General features: G+C 41.2%; 1 protein-coding gene across 4 annotated transcripts in view; it reads right to left on the reverse strand.

The window, feature by feature from the left end:
• Nucleotides 1-15,775, reverse strand: part of TPD52L1 (TPD52 like 1) — a 103,131-nt gene that overhangs the window by 19,819 nt on the left and 67,537 nt on the right. For all 4 annotated transcript variants that reach the window (XM_004587218.3, XM_058678680.1, XM_058678784.1 and 1 more), the window contains exon 3: nucleotides 10,684-10,832. In XM_004587218.3, coding sequence (XP_004587275.2) covers nucleotides 10,684-10,832 — 149 coding nt within the window. The remainder of the gene's footprint in view (nucleotides 1-10,683; nucleotides 10,833-15,775) is intronic.

Below are 15,775 nucleotides of genomic sequence, written 5' to 3' on the forward strand. Positions count from 1 at the left end.
CAGACTGAACAAGTCTGTGATATATACTGGCAAGCATGAGAACCAGCGAAAGGGGCAAGTCTGGTGAGGGTTATGGGAAGTCGCCCCAACTAGGCTGTAGCTCCCAGTGGTTTGCGTGAGGGCCGAGTATGAAGTGGGCAGGATCGGGCTGGACTGCAACACCCATTGGTTCACATGCAAGACAGGGCTGCAAACAGAACTGACCCAGCAATTGTAACGACCAGCATGTGCATAAGCTGATTGGGGCGATGGACTGTGCCAGACCCTGTATTGGCAAGTACACACAAGAATCAAGTCTGGGATCATCTCAGACGAAGTTTCTTTGGAGATACCCCCAACTAAACTGCTGATCTCAGAACCCCAACCATGAAGGGACTATGTCAGCCAGTGGATTCTGAATAGATCTCATTGTGCTTGGAATGGTGAGATTGGCAGCAATTCAGACCTGTTGAACTATCAAAACTGCTTGAGCATGACCCTTGGAGCATGCCTCACATCAGGGATCTGGGATGGGTGGGAGGCTGGGTGGGGCTTCTCCCTTTATTTCTCTCCTGACCCCAGATAGGAGGGGGAAAAATGATGATATTAGTGTGGAAACAATGGTATTACCCACTTTCCTATAGCCCTTGACCCTTTGCACCCTAATCAACTATGTAAGATCATACAAATACATAAATAATAAGAAATGAAAATTAAAAAAACATCAAAATACCTCAGATATAGCACAAACAGTATTGAAAGGGATGTTAATCTTATAATTTGCATGAAGTTTGCCTTATATCAGAGAGAACAGGTGGTACTTGTTCTTTGACTTATTTCACTGAGCATAATGGTCTCTAACTGGGACCATTTGGTTGCAAATGGTAGAATTTCACTCTTTTAAATGGCTGAGTAGTATCCCATGGAGTAAATGTACCACAGTTTCTTTTTTTAAAATTTCACTTCTTTTTATTATTATCCTTTTATGATACAGTTCCATAGATCATGGGATTTCCCTTATCCCCTCTCTAATTCCCTCCCCATTGAGTTCCCCTATATAATTACTATACTGTAGTTCTTCATACACAGTCATATGCCTATCATTGTGGACATGGACAATGGCAGAGAGTCCAGCATCCTATTGTCAAGATAGAGTAAAGAGTTTCATCGGGAGTCCATCTTTGTCTGGAAGTAGAGATGCAGACTGCATTGTATCCTTGCATCTGAATATGATTGTCTCCATTTATACAGTTACCATATATCCCCTTAAATGAAAAGCCACAACATAAAATCAACAACAGAAAGAAAAATAGAAATTTACAATGCCATGAAGTTAAATTACATGCTGCTAGGTTTGATAGTCTTCATTACAGTTACTATAATCCCTTTAAATGAAAAGCCACAAAACAAAATCAACAACAAGAAAAAAAAGAAATTAACAACACCATTAAGTTAAATAACATGCTACTGCATGACTAATGTGTCGCTGAATAAATGAAAAAGAAAATCAGGAAACTTCTTGAAGAAAATGATGCTACTGTATGATCTTTGAGTCATTGAAGAGTTTAATGAGAAGAAAGTGTTTTGAGGAGATGAAACTAACAAAAAAATCAAATCAAAATCCATGAGATGTAATTATCCATGAGATACAGTTATCCATTACTCTTTTGACAGGCATCTGTGTCATTTCCATGTGTTTGCTATTGTAGATTGTGCTGCTGTAAATATGGGATTATAGATACCTTTATCAAATGCACATATTATTTCCTTTGGATATATTCCTAGGAGTGGAATAACTGGATCATATAGCACGTGTATTTGCAGTTCTCTAAGTACTCCCCATACTGACTTCTGTAGTGGTTGTACTAGCCTACATTCCCACCAACAGTGAAGGAGAGTACATTTCTCCTCACATCCACGCCAGCAAATGTTGTTAGAACAGTTTTGAATGTAGGCCAATCTCACTAGTTATGTGAAATCTCAATGTGGTTTTCATTTCTATCTCCCCAATATCTAGGGAACTTGAGCATCTTTTCATATGGCTATTAGCCATTTGAATTTATTCTTTTGAAAAATGTCTTCAATTTTCATCACCCATTTTTTAATCAGGTTGTTGTTTAACTGGGTTTCTGAAGCTTTTTGTATATCCTGGATATTAGGCCCCTATAAGTTGTGTAGTGTATAAAGACTTTCTCCCATTCTGCTGGTTGCTTCTTTACTTTGTTGTTTCCTTTGCTATACAGAGCTTTTTAGTATGAGGTAGTCCCATTTGTTTATTTTGGTTTTGACTGTGCTATTTTTCCGAAGTCTTTCTCCATTCCTATTTCTTTGAGAGTATTTCCTATGTTTTCCGCTAAAGGTTTCTTGGATTCTGGGTGCAGGTTTAGGTCCTTGATCCATTTAGTGCTGATTTTTGTGTAAGGTGAAAGATGGGGGTCTTGTTTCTTACCTCTGCAGGCTGCTATCCAATTGTCCCAACAGCATTTATTGAAGAGACCATGGTTTTCTTGTCAAAGATTTGCTGAAGATACATGTGTGGGCTCACTTCTGGGGTTTCTATTCTGTTCCACTGACTTCTTCTGTTTCTGTATCAGTACCAGACTGTTTTGATGACACTGCTCCTTAGTATGTCTTGAGGTCTGGAATTGGGATTGCTCTAGCCTGATTTTTATTCTTCAGGATAGCTTTGGCTATTTGTGGTCACTTCTGTTTCCAGATAAACTTTTGTATTTTCTTTTCTATTTCTGAGAAGAATCTTGTTGAACGCTGATTGGGATCATGTTGAATTTGTACATTACTTTTGGTAATATGGACATTTTGATGATGATGATTCTGCCAGTCCAGGAACATGGCATTTTTTTCCATCTTCTAATGTCTTCTTCTATTTCCCTTTTTAATGTTTTATAGTTTTCATCATAGAGGTCTTCAACATATTTGATCATATTGAGTTCTAGGTATTTAAGGTTCCTCTCCAGTATTTTAAAGGGGACTGTACTTACAATTCGATTCTCAACCATGGAATTTTTTTGTATACACTTGTGCCATCGATTTGTGTTCACTAATTTTGTATCCTGAGACCCTGCCAAAGTCTCTTATGAGTTCTAATAGTTTCTTGACTGAATCTTTTGGTTCTCCAAAGTAGAGAATCATGTCTTCTGCAAACAGGGATAATTTCAATTCCTTATTTCTGATTTGAATTTCTTTAATTTGTTTTTCTTGCCTAATAGCTCTGTCAAGGGCTTCCAATACTATATTGAAAAGCAGTGGTGAGAGTGGACATCCTTGTCTAGTTCCAGATATTTTCAGAAAAGCTTTTAGTCTTTCCCCATTTAGTATGATGTTGGCATTGGGTTTTTCATATATTGTGTTATAAAATGTTTCTTCTATGTCTATCTTACTTAAGGTTTTCAGCATGGTGTTGGATTTTATCAAATGCTTTCTCTGCATCTATTGAGATGATCATATGACTTTTATTTTTTGATTTGTTGATGTGGTGTATCACATTTATTGCTTTGCAAATGTTAAAGCATCCCTGTATGTCAGGGATGACTCACACCTGGTTCAGGTGAATGATCTGCCTGACGTACTGTTGGATTCTGTAGCCTAGTATTTTTGTTGAGAATCTTTGCGTCTATGTTCATCAGGGATATCAATGTAGTTCTTTTTTTCTGTTGTGTCTCTATCTGGCTTTGGTATTAAAGTGATATTGGCTTCATAAAAAGAGATTGGAAGGATTGCCTTCCTTTGTATTGCTTGAAAAAGCTTGTGAAGAATTAGCGTAATTTCTTCTTGAAACATGGTAGAATTCAGCAGTGAAGCCACCTGGTCCGGGGCTTTTCCTTGTTGAGAGGGTTTTAATTACCTATTTGATTTCAGTTTATGTTATAGGTCTATTTAGATTATTAATTGCCTTATGATTCAATTTCGGTGGATTGTATGCATTGAAAATCTATCCATTTCTTCTAGGTCTTTTGATTTGTAGACATATTGTTCCTTTTAATGGTTCCTAAGTCCATGGTATAGGTTGTAGTATTTTCTTTTTCTTCTCTTACCCTATTGGTTCATATCTTCTCCCCCCACCCTTTTTTTTAAGTGGGGAATCTATTTTGTTGATTTTCTTGAAGAACCAGCTCTTTGATCCATTGGTCTTATGTATTGTTCTTTTGGTCTTTGGTTTATTTATTCTATTTGGTTATTCCTTTTTGCTTGCTAATCTTGGGATTGCTTTGCCGTTGTTTTTCTAACTTCTTGAAATGTATGAGTTCTAATAGTCTCTTGACTGAATCTTTTGGTGCTTGGTGCTCTTCTAGTTTCCTGACATAAGCATTGATTGAGATGAACTTTCCTCTTAATGCTGCCTTGATCATGTCCCATAAGTTTTGAAGTGTTGTGTTGGTGCCTTCATTTGTTTCAAGCAATTTTAAAACTTCTTATTTGATTTCTTCTATAACTAATTGTTCATTTAACAACACATTGTTCAGTCCCCAAGCATTTACATATCTTCTGGGATATTTTGACTTGTAGGGCTCCAATTTCACACCATGATGGTCTGAGAAGATACATGTTATAATTTTGATTATAACATGTCGGTCTGGCCCTGCGACCTAGCGGCTAAAGTCCACATCTTAAACAAGCCAGGATCCCATACAGGCACTGGTTCTAATCCTGGCAGCCCCGCTTCCCATCCAGCTCCCTGCTTGTAGCCTGGGAAAGCAGTTAAGGACGGCCCAAAGCTTTGGGACCATGCACCTGCGTGGGAGACCGGAAGAGGATCTGGGCTCCTGGCTTATGATAGGTGCAGAACTGGCCGTTATGGTAAATTGGGGAGTGAATCATAGGATGGAAGATATTTCTTTCTGTTTTTCCTCCTCTCTGTATATATCTGATTTTGCAATAAAAATAAATAAATCTTTTTAAAAATGTTACTGAAGCTTGTTTTGTGGACTATAGTATGATAAATCCTGGAGAAACTTTCACATACTGATTTTTAAAAATGTGTATTCTCTGTAGGATGAAGGGTTCTGTAGATATCAATTAATACATTTGCTAAGTCTGTGTTTGGGTGAGTTCTGTTGTTTTCTTGCTGAGTTTCTGTCTCATTGATTTATGTCTTAAGGTTAATGCGAATGTTAAGGTCTGTTCTATATTGTATTGGAGTGTATTTCTCCCTTTAATTCTGTTCATATTTATGTCACATAGTTGGATGTTGTTTCCTAATTCTTTCTCCAGATTAGGCAAGTTTTCCTTTATTATTTTATTGAATACATTTTTAAACCCAGCTTCTCTTTCTGTGCCTTCTGAACTCCCATAACTCTTACATTTGGTCTTTTAACAGTGCCTCTTAATCCCTGAATACTTTTGCTTGACATAGCTCTGCTTCCAGCTCTTTGATTGTTTCCCCGTGTGACAAGAAGTATCTTCCAATTCTTAGATTCTTTCTTCTGCCTCCTTCATTCTATTATTGAGAGTTTCACTGAATTTTTAATTTGCTATATTGCGTACTTTATTTCCAGTAATTCAGCTTGATTTTTAGTGTTGCTATTTCCTGTGTGACATATTCTTTAAATTCCTTGAACTCCTGTATGTGCTTCTCACTGCTATTAAGAAACTTTATAACATGTTTTTCAAATTCTGTATCCCCCATTTTTTTGATATCTTTCTCAGTTAACTCTAAGGTTGGTTGAGGTTTTTGCTGCTTTGCAGAAGAGTCCTCAGTAACATTCATTATGACTCCATCTCTTCTTTTCTCTTTGTCATTATACTTCTGTTTAGCAGATTCTTCTTAGGGTAGGTTTCTGAGCTGTGTTACCCACAGGTCTACAGGTTCATTTTATTGATTAAATTTGGTACCCAGTTCTTCATTTGTAGCAATTTATGCCACTCTCTCTAGTGAGTTTCAGCCCTGGGCTTTTGTGCTAAGCTTCTACCACAGACTTCCTCCATAGCCCCAGCCTTTTGTCTCACCAACCTCTACTTCCTGTGCTCCTGCACTGTGGCCACACCATAGTTTATATAGCCTTTCTCCCTCTTTCAGTTCAAACAGTGATTAGGGAGTTAGGTGTAAGTTAGTGATTAGCATTAGGGAGATACCAACTGTCCTAAATATCTGAACTGTTAGTGATGCTGATCTTGCTGGAAACCTGCTACCCTTAGGTCTGAGGGCCTCCCCTATCCAACTATCCATGTTGATACTGTCTTCCCTGGGGGACCAGTATAATACACTGTCTGAAATGATTTTGCTCCCAGCTTAGCACATGCATAGCTCACTGTTGTCCCTCTAGTCCCACAGCCTTTGTCGCACTATACAAAATGGTGCCTGATGTGGCACTGGTGGAGTTCTGAGTTTGGTGGCCATTAAGTCTCATGGCCACCCAGATCTGTTTTGGGTAGAGCTAACATAATGTCTCATCAACTGCTTTCTCTGGGGGACCAGTGCAGTGCACTGAGCTGGAATTGATTTGTTCCTCGTCTAGCACACGCACAGCTTACTGTTGCTTCTCTTGTCCCACAACCTTTGCCACACTACACAAAATGGCACCTGAAGTGGTGCTGGTGGAGTTTCTAAGTCTGCTGGCCATTAGATTTGGAGGCCATACTGATCAATCTTGTGTGGAACCTGCAAGATGCAAAGTTGGCACTGCTTTCCCTGTGTGATCAGTGCGATACGCTGAGCCAGAAGCAAGCCTTCTCCTGGCTATCCCTCCAGTCTCACAGTTTTTGTCCCACTACACAAAATGGTGCCTATCGCAGCACTGGTGGGGATCTGAGCCGTGAGATCCACCCTGTTCCTGCACCACCCCTTGGAATCTGCTGCTCTTTCTCTGCTCATGGTTGAGTCAATCAAGCCAGCAAGATGCATAGATCTTTGCCTATGTTCACCTCCTGAGTTCTGCTACTGCCGCTGGAGCTTTGGCTGCCAGTGCAACTCGGACTGCCACTTGCCAACTGCTGCTGTGTTATCTGATCACTACAACTGTCGCTACTGCTTCCCTATATTCAAGAGTTCCCAGGTACCCCTCTGTCATCAGCCTATCCTTTATCTTTTCTTAGAATCTGCCCTCTGTGCTTAATCCTGGCTAATAATTCTCTATCAGTTTTAACCTGTCTGTACTCTGTACCACCATCTTGCCTGCCCAAGTCCTATGGCTTTCACCAACCTATTTACTGGTGAGTCCCAGCTTCCATGTCTGTGTTTAACCTTTTGTCTGAGTTGTCCTCTTAGTCTCAAACCTGCCTGAGCTCACAGTGCCAAAATACACTCCTTGGGCTTTTCCTCTATACCTGTTTCTCCAGCTTTCTCACAACAGTAAATAATCACTGCCTGTCTACAGTGTCAGACAGTGTCCTACATGCTTTACAAATATTGACTTACTGACTGTTCATGCCATCAAAGAGGTACCAACAGCACCTTACCTTACTGAGGCAGCAGGGCATAGGTTGCACTGCAGGCACCCCAGTCCACAGCTCTTGAGCTTAAGTACAATGCCAGATTATTATGGTAGATAGCACCAACATTAATCCATGAGACCAAGTGGTCCCTCTATTCCACCTCCAATTAAAAATAACCACTCAGAAGTCCTGTTGGCCCAAACTCCAAATTCTGTCTCCCCACCCTCATCCATGACTCTCCCTTGTGTCACCATCTGCCAGAATCAGTGCGGTAGCATGTGGCTGCAGTAACAAATCACAAATAATTTTCCAGTTTCCACTTATGACCTCCACAAAGTACGCAGGTTGGTCTGGTTAGAAAGTGTGGCAGAACGGGTCATTTCCTGATCCAAACCCTTCCGTGGCATCCAAGAAAATCTCTACTTTTTTCTATGGTTGCCATGCCACAGAAGCTCCCAACTCATTTCCTCTTATTTCACTCCAGAAATGGGCTTGGGCCCGTCAACCTGCAGAACAAATTCAGCACCTTTATGGAAATGTTTTCCTGCTTCAAGGCTCTCCCCAAGATCATCAGACGACAACTTCCTTGACATTCATGTCTGAACTCAGAATCAGCCTCCTGGGATTTACACCAAGCAGCACCCATGCTCACCTCCCCGTCACTCACTAGCATATCTCCAAGTACTATTTCCATTACAGCACATTCTGGCATCTCTTCTCATGTTTATTTCATTGCTTGCTTCCCTCTCTTCTCTTTGCACAATCAGTGGAACCTTGCTCCATCTGTGTTGGAACCCAATATCCTTAGGTCTTTGGATCAGACTCCAGGAACAATACCTCATTATTGTTGGATAAATGAACAATAGTGGCCTTTTCAATGACCTTCTCCTGTAAGAGCACCAAGATAACTCTATTAACAGATGCCACGGCTCAACCCCTCCACTCCTCTAACTGGAAGCCCTCCTTCAGGAGCAGACACCTTTTCTCATGCCTGGGGGTTTCCCCAGGCTGTGTATCCCACATGGGGCTCCGCCCACACATTCCACAGGGCTCTTCTGAAACCTTGGCAAGCCTTCCCCATCCAAGCTGCCTCTCCTGCTTTTCATTCCCACAATACCCTGAAATTGCCATCACTTTATTTTTCTCTCAACTTGTAAAAAACGGAACCAAAACAAAGCTCCATTTTTCTGACTAGAGCATAAACTCCACCACCCCAGGGAATAAATCTGCTTTCTGTATCCGATCAAAATTTGTTATAAAGCCGAATGCCTGGTTATAAACTCAATGTGCTTTTTGAACATGGGAGAAAACAAACCATATATTCTCCCTTGTGAAAAACCCCTAGCGGTCTTGCTTGAATTTGCCTGTTGTAATCCCTCATCCCAGGACAAATGGGAACCTCTTCCCTTCCCTGCTATTCCTCTGCCTCTGCCGCTTTAGAATCAGGGCAAACTTGACACACTCTCTGTTCCATATTCCCTGCTCTTCCTCCAACCTCATTCCTTTCACTCCCATTCAGCAGAAGACCTGCTCTGCCCTCCATAGACTTAGCTTGATCCTGCAGTGTGATTGGGGCAGGCCAAGCAGAGATACATCCTGTCTCTTACACCCCAGATGGAAGTTTAAGTGTGATAAGAAATTTCAGACATGAATTCAATACAGAAATGGCCAGGTTCATGGAATTGGAGCCAGTTCAACCTCTTCCATGATCAGAAATTGGTATTGGCCATCAAAGTTTAAAACAAGGTCCATGGGCCCAGGGGCGTGGCTTAGCGGCTAAAGTTCTTGCCTTGAAAGCTCTGGGATCCCAAATGGGCATTGGTTATAATCCTGGCAGCTCCACTTCCCATCCAGCTCTCTGCTTGTGGCCTGGGAAAGCAGTTGAGGACGGACCAAAGCCTTGGGACTCTGGAAGAAGTTCCGTGTGGGAGGCCTGGAAGAAGTTCCTGGCTCCTGGCTTCGGATCAGCATAGCACCGGCCATTGTGGTCACTTGGGGAGTGAATCATTGGATGGAAGATCTTTTTCTCTGTCTCTCCTCTTCTCTGAATATCTGACTTTCCAATAAAAATAAAATAAATCTTAAAAAAAAAAGCAAGGTCCAAACTTGTGACAGATAAACTTATTCATTATTATTATGAATCTTACCAATATATTAATAATTAAAAATTCTACTTACTAAAATACATTACCAAAAAAATTCTTTCCTGCGATTGTTCCAAAGATGTTTGAAACTGACACATGTCAGTGCATGATGTAAATCCAGCTTTAAATACTCCTTAGAGTTGCCAAGATAAAAAATGCAACCTGGGACCAATTCTGTGGAGTAGCAGGGAAAGCTATCACCTGTGCTTCCAGCATCTCATATCGGCACTGATTTGAGACCTAGCTGGTCCACTTCCAAAGTAGCACCCTGCTATGGCCTGTGAAAAGCACAAGATAGCCCTTGTGCTTGGATCCTTGTCACTCATGTGGGAGACCCAGATGAAGTTCCTGCCTCCTGCCTTCAGCCTGAGTTTTGATCTGTTGTTGCCACTTCGGAAGTAAAGCAGTAGAAGGACGATGCCTCTCTGTCTCTCCCTTTCTCTCAGTAATTCTGAAAGATTTACAGAGAGATGGGGGACTGAACTGACCCAAAGCCAGAAGCCAGAAACCAGGAGTTTCTTTTGGATCTTCGATGTAGGTGCAGGGTCCCAAGGCTTTGGGTCATTCTCTAACTGCTTTCCCTGGCTACAAGCAGGGCTCTAACTGGGAAATGGAGCAGCCAGGATACGAACTGGCACCCATATGGGATCCCAGCAGATCCAAGGCAAGAACTTAGCCATTAAGCCATTGTACCAGGCCCAGTAAGTAAATCTTTTCAAAATAAACTATTGATTTAAAAAAATGCATCCCTATGATATGAGAGGTACAAGGTTTTCTTTTTAAATTAATTGCCAACAAGTGTGTGCTAAAGTTGCCAGCAATTTCTGATAGAAACTTAAAATATGTAGCAAATGTTAAGGATTCTCAGAGAAAGATACCTGCTCATCTACTATTTTGATGAGGGAAAAGATATATATATTTAATAAATGTCTATAAAGATGAAATAAAGAAAAAATATTTAAACTATAAATCCCACAAATGGTATCTGTTCAAAAATAATTTTTGGTTTATGAGGTTATGTTACAGTCTGCTTCCCATATTTAATGCTACTCAGATTTATTTTTGCTTCTGGAGAAGATAGTTTCTCCCAGCTACAAATGTCATTGTTACAGGAAAAAACTAAACCCAGGCCAGCTACATATTGGTTTATGTCTGAGGAGGTCCTACTCACGCGGTGGTGGTCTGCATGTCGTGCCAGCTTTTGCTGAAGTTCTGTTTCAACTCATTCATCAGATTCATGCCAAGCTTTTGTTTGATTTCAACCAGGTGCCTTTCTTTCGCGGACAACACTTGTCGTAACGTATTGATTTCGTCTTCCAGCTAGAGATAGGAGGGAAAATGGTGAGAAGTCAGGACAAAGCAGCTGGCAAAGTCCATGCCCTGGAGCGCTTTGTGCCCCAAAGCAGATTCTGCATCCATTAGCTTATACAGGCACATGTTTGGCTAAACCAAACGTGGCCCAGGATGAGACAATGCTAACATTGCAGCTAAACAGAAATTTAGTGTAACTGCTCATAAGAGTAGTAAGTGGTATTTATTTTTAAAATGACTGTTCCAAAGCTCATGTTGTATTTTAGTTGACATTGCAACCTTATTAAGGGAGGATCTTGCAGAGATGCTTGGAATCAATGAATCAAAGACAGAGTAGTGCTGTTTCTGTGACAGTGAATGTGTTGTCTCGGAGTGGGTTCCTGACACAAGAATGAGTTCTGCCTGTCCTCTTCTTCTCTCCCCAGCAGCTAAGCAGACCCTAGATGCAGCTCCTGGATGGTGGACTGGCCAGCTTCCTGAATCATGAACCAAATGAACTTCTTCTATTGTTTATAATTTCTCTAGTTGCTGGTATTTTCAGAGACAGCAACAGAAAATGAATGGAGACACTAAACCCCCAAACGTTTTCCAAAAGTTGGATGCAATGTTTGAACAAAAAATAGGTTTTTTGTTATTATTTTATTATTTTATTACTTATTTGAAAGTCAGAGAGAAAGAAGAAGAGCAAAAGAGACTGAGTGACTTCCAGCTGCTGGCTTACTCCCCCACACATTTATTGTTGTTGTTCAGAAAACTTCTTGAGCTGGGCATTGCAGCACAGCACGTTAAGTTGCACCCTGGGATGCCCACATCCCATATTGGAGTGTCCACTGGAGTCCTCCTTCTCAGGTTCCAATTCCACCTGTTAGTGCACCTGGGAAGGCCTCAGATCAAGGCCTCGTTTCCGGGTCCCAGTACCCACAATCAGCCTGGTGCAATCTCAGCTGATATCAAAGTGGTAGAGAACCAGCAGGTGGATGATCTCTCACTCTCTGTCTCTTTTTTCCCTCATTTGTCTGTTACCTTGACTTCCAAATACATAAATCTATTCCAAAAATTGCTACTGAAATTCACATGCAAGACTTTTAAGGGGCATATTTCCTTTTACTCCCATGCTACAGGAAAGTACATCTCTTCTCTGAGGTCGCCCACCCCCATTTGGACCTACAATATGGGATGGAAGAAGCCCAATTCCTGCCTTGCAGGATTCAGGGACATCGGTGCGACAGCCAGGATCCCTGGACGGTCCGCGGAAACAGAAGAACAGTAAGCTTCCTTCGGAACTAGGGAGGGGAGCTTCCTCTGGCCCTTGCCTGCTTCCAACTTTGGATCCCCACTCTCTTTTATAAGGACCATCAGGATTGCTCCAGAAACCTCTCATAACAAACACGAACAAACAAGTTAGAATAGACAGACAGAGAACAGATGGGAAGGCTTGGAAGCAGACAGGAAGTGGCCAGCCGGGATGCACTTGTGACTCACTGGGTGGGACACAAAGATCAGATACTCCTCTCTGGGGTGTTGAGGATTTCTCTGCACACCCCTCCCAAAAATATTCACCTGAACTGTTGACATTTGTCCTGTTAAAGTTATAGAGTTGGACTACCCGAAAAACAGCCAGGTTCAGCAAAATCACGCTTCAATGCTATAAAATGCTAAATACTAACATTGAAAAAGACAAGAGACAGCTGAATAGCAATCTATAGCCATTTTAAGGTATATAGACCATGGTTGAATGTAAACCAAAGTTGAAATGTCTATGGGGAAGTCACAGGTTGTGGTCGAGAACATGCATTTTCCTAGTAACATATTGGTTAATCAATACCATGTCAATTAATGCCATAATGCTGTAAATGGTTGTAAATATTGGGTTGAGTTTTTTACTTGATTGGGATGATACTCTGATGGTTCTGCCTTTGGACCAGAGATGGTCTCACCAGGAAGCCGTTGAATTTGCCAGGACAATTAGATGCTGGACTTTACGATTGGTCAAAACCTCCAATGAAAGAATCTCAACTGAGTTTGAACTATGGAAATACAGCGGGGTGGAGCAATCCACTGTGGGAGGGGGAGGGTTTGGGGAGGGGCGGGGGGAATTCCAGTGCAAAAAAAAAAAAAAAATGTGTGTCACATAATGCAATGAAATTAATAATAATAAAAAAAACAATAAAAAAAAAAAAAAGAAAGTACATCTCTTCAGCAATGCAAAATGAATCTTGCACTCTCTCTCAACAAAGTTCTGTAAAATATCCAGATTTTAATGCATTATTGATTTAGCCTATGAAAATTGCTTAGATTACCACAAAATTTTTATTTTAACTGTCATACTTTGGAATGTATTGCTCTGTAAACAGTATTTAACTTTACTTCTTCGATTTCAGAATGCATGGAAGATTTGAGCCTTTTCTTGATAAGTTTGAACAAAATCACTCTGACTCCCAGAGTCTCCTACATGCCTGGAGGCCGTCAACATCTGCCATGTATTGGATTTCTTATTGAAAAACAAAAGTCTGCAGCAGCTGAGTCTCATTTACACTCCAAGGGTCACCCCACCTTGGACCACAAAATGCCATCACTCACTCTGCTAGTCATTTTACAGATATGTTCCTAGCATTACCAGAGACATAATTCCTAGGAAAGTGTTGAGACAAATGTCTTCTGTTAGGACATAAGAATAATTTTACCAGCTCTAGGAAGCCTTACCAATGGTGAGTCTTTAGATCCACAGTAACCACTTTGACAATGCAGGCAGAAACATCAAATTGGAACAATAATTGGGGTTTTCCTATTCACAAAATTCTTAACATGTTAACATAGTCTGTTTATGTTGCTGCAGCATTTTGTGTATGTTCATGGAAATTTTTCTAAAACATAAGAAGGATTATGCATTGCGTTAACAAGGCACAATCAGCAGAATTTTGTCTTATCCTGATGAAGCCGAGTCAGCAGTAGGCCCCCACACACTGGCAACTGCAACAGCATACTCAGAACCACCAAAGGAGCAATGCTAAATGAGAGTACAAATCAAACCCAACATTCTTTTGTTAACATGCTATATTATAATGTTTCATCTTGGTTTGTGTGTCCTTCTGTACTTTTTCTGCTGTCTGGTATTTCTCATGGTGGGTTTGGCATTGTGATATAACAAATTAAAACTTTACCTGTGAAATACCAGCATCTTATACTGCAGCACCAGTTTAAGTTCCTGCTACTCTACTTTCAATCCTTCTCTCTGCTAATGCACATCGGAAAGCAGCAAAAGATGGCCCAAGTACTTTGGACCCTGTCACCAAATGACAGGTCTGGATGGAGTTCCCGGATGCTGGCTTCAGCCTATTTCAGACCCTAAGGGACATAGTCAATTGGAGAGTGGACCAGCATATAGATTTCTCTCTTTTTTTCCTTTCTCCCTCTCTTGTTTTCAAATAAATAAAATAAAGCTTGCAAAAAAATATTCTCTTGGAGAGAATTAAGATAGTGGAATAGGGTGAGGACACAGTTAAACAAACAGCGAAACATTAGCCAGGGTGAAGCAGAGACAGCACATTCCAGAAAATAGGACAGGACAGATCAATGGCAGAGGGGCATCTGGAGACTGATGGACACAACAAAGCAGCAGAAAAAACCGAGGTAGTATTGCAATGACCAGACAGCCCAGCAGCATTTAGCCAGTGGCCAGAACTCTACCAGCAACCAGGTGAGAAGGGAAGTTGACTAGGAACTCAGGAAGTGAACCCAAAGAACTGCCCATCCTGCTGGTTTCCTTGATTTGACCAGGAACAAAGACAGAGCAGTATATTCCAAACAGGTAGTGCAGAAACAGGGCGGATTTCACTGCCTGGACCCCCAGTAGAGCTGAATCAGGCACCATTTTGTGCAGGAAAGCAAAGGCTATGGGACAGGACTGCACATGCACTAAACTAGGAGCAAACTCATTTCGTGCTCAGTGAACTGCAACAACGTGGCATCCAACAAGTTCCACCAAAATAGGTCTGGGTAGCCTCTAGACCTAATGACCAGCAGATCCAGAACTCCAGCAATGGCATATCAAGTGCCATTTTGTACAGTGTGGCAAAGGTTCTGAGACTACAGGGACAACAGTGAGTTGTGCTTGTGCTGAGCAAGGAACAAACTTCTCAAGCTCACTGCAATTGCATTAGTCCCACAGGGAAAATAATGCCAACTCTGGCATCTTACAACTCAAAATTGGTTTGTAGTGCCCTCAGACCTAACAGTCAGCAGGCTCTGGCCCCTGGTGCTGAGAATTTCTCCCACTGGAGCTGAGAGTCGTAGCTGCCATAATCTCATCAGCCAATTAATCACCCGAAGAAATCCTCTCTCAACTAGACATGTATGTGTTCGTGTGTGTCTCGTTGATGCTCTCTGTAGAACCCCAGCAGAGTAAATTTCCCAAAGCATAGAGAACAGACATTCAAACATCATAGCACTATGTCCAGTAGACAGAATGTGAAATCGCTTCAGAAACCCATCAAAGGATGTATGAATAAATTGCATAAAAAGAAATTAAGCACTGATATACACTATAATGTAGATAAAACTTACACACACTAAGTCTACCACCCAAAGGAGTCTTCCTCCTATTGCCTGTACTTGTGAGTACACAAAAATATGTTGGCCCATGTGAGTAAAGGAGAATTATGAAATTGCCCAGAGTTCAAGGCCATCCGCATGGGAATATTAATAGCAAAACCATCTAGAAAAAGGTGTGCAGGCAGAGTGATAGATAAGAAGGAGGTCGGGAAGTGGGAGGCAGTGGACTGACCAAGAAAAGGAAAAAAAAAAAAAATCAAAGGGGAGACACCATATCTGGCACCCTAGACCCATTTGCAGCAAAGCAAGCCTTTTTTTTTTTTTTCTTTTTTTACAAAAAGCCTTGCTCTTGGTCATTGGCTCATGGCCACATCAATGTGTCTGACTCGAAGGCGGCAATT

Source organism: Ochotona princeps, chromosome 1, assembly GCF_030435755.1.
Source record: "Ochotona princeps isolate mOchPri1 chromosome 1, mOchPri1.hap1, whole genome shotgun sequence".
In the NCBI taxonomy this organism is placed as follows: Eukaryota; Metazoa; Chordata; class Mammalia; order Lagomorpha; family Ochotonidae; genus Ochotona; species Ochotona princeps.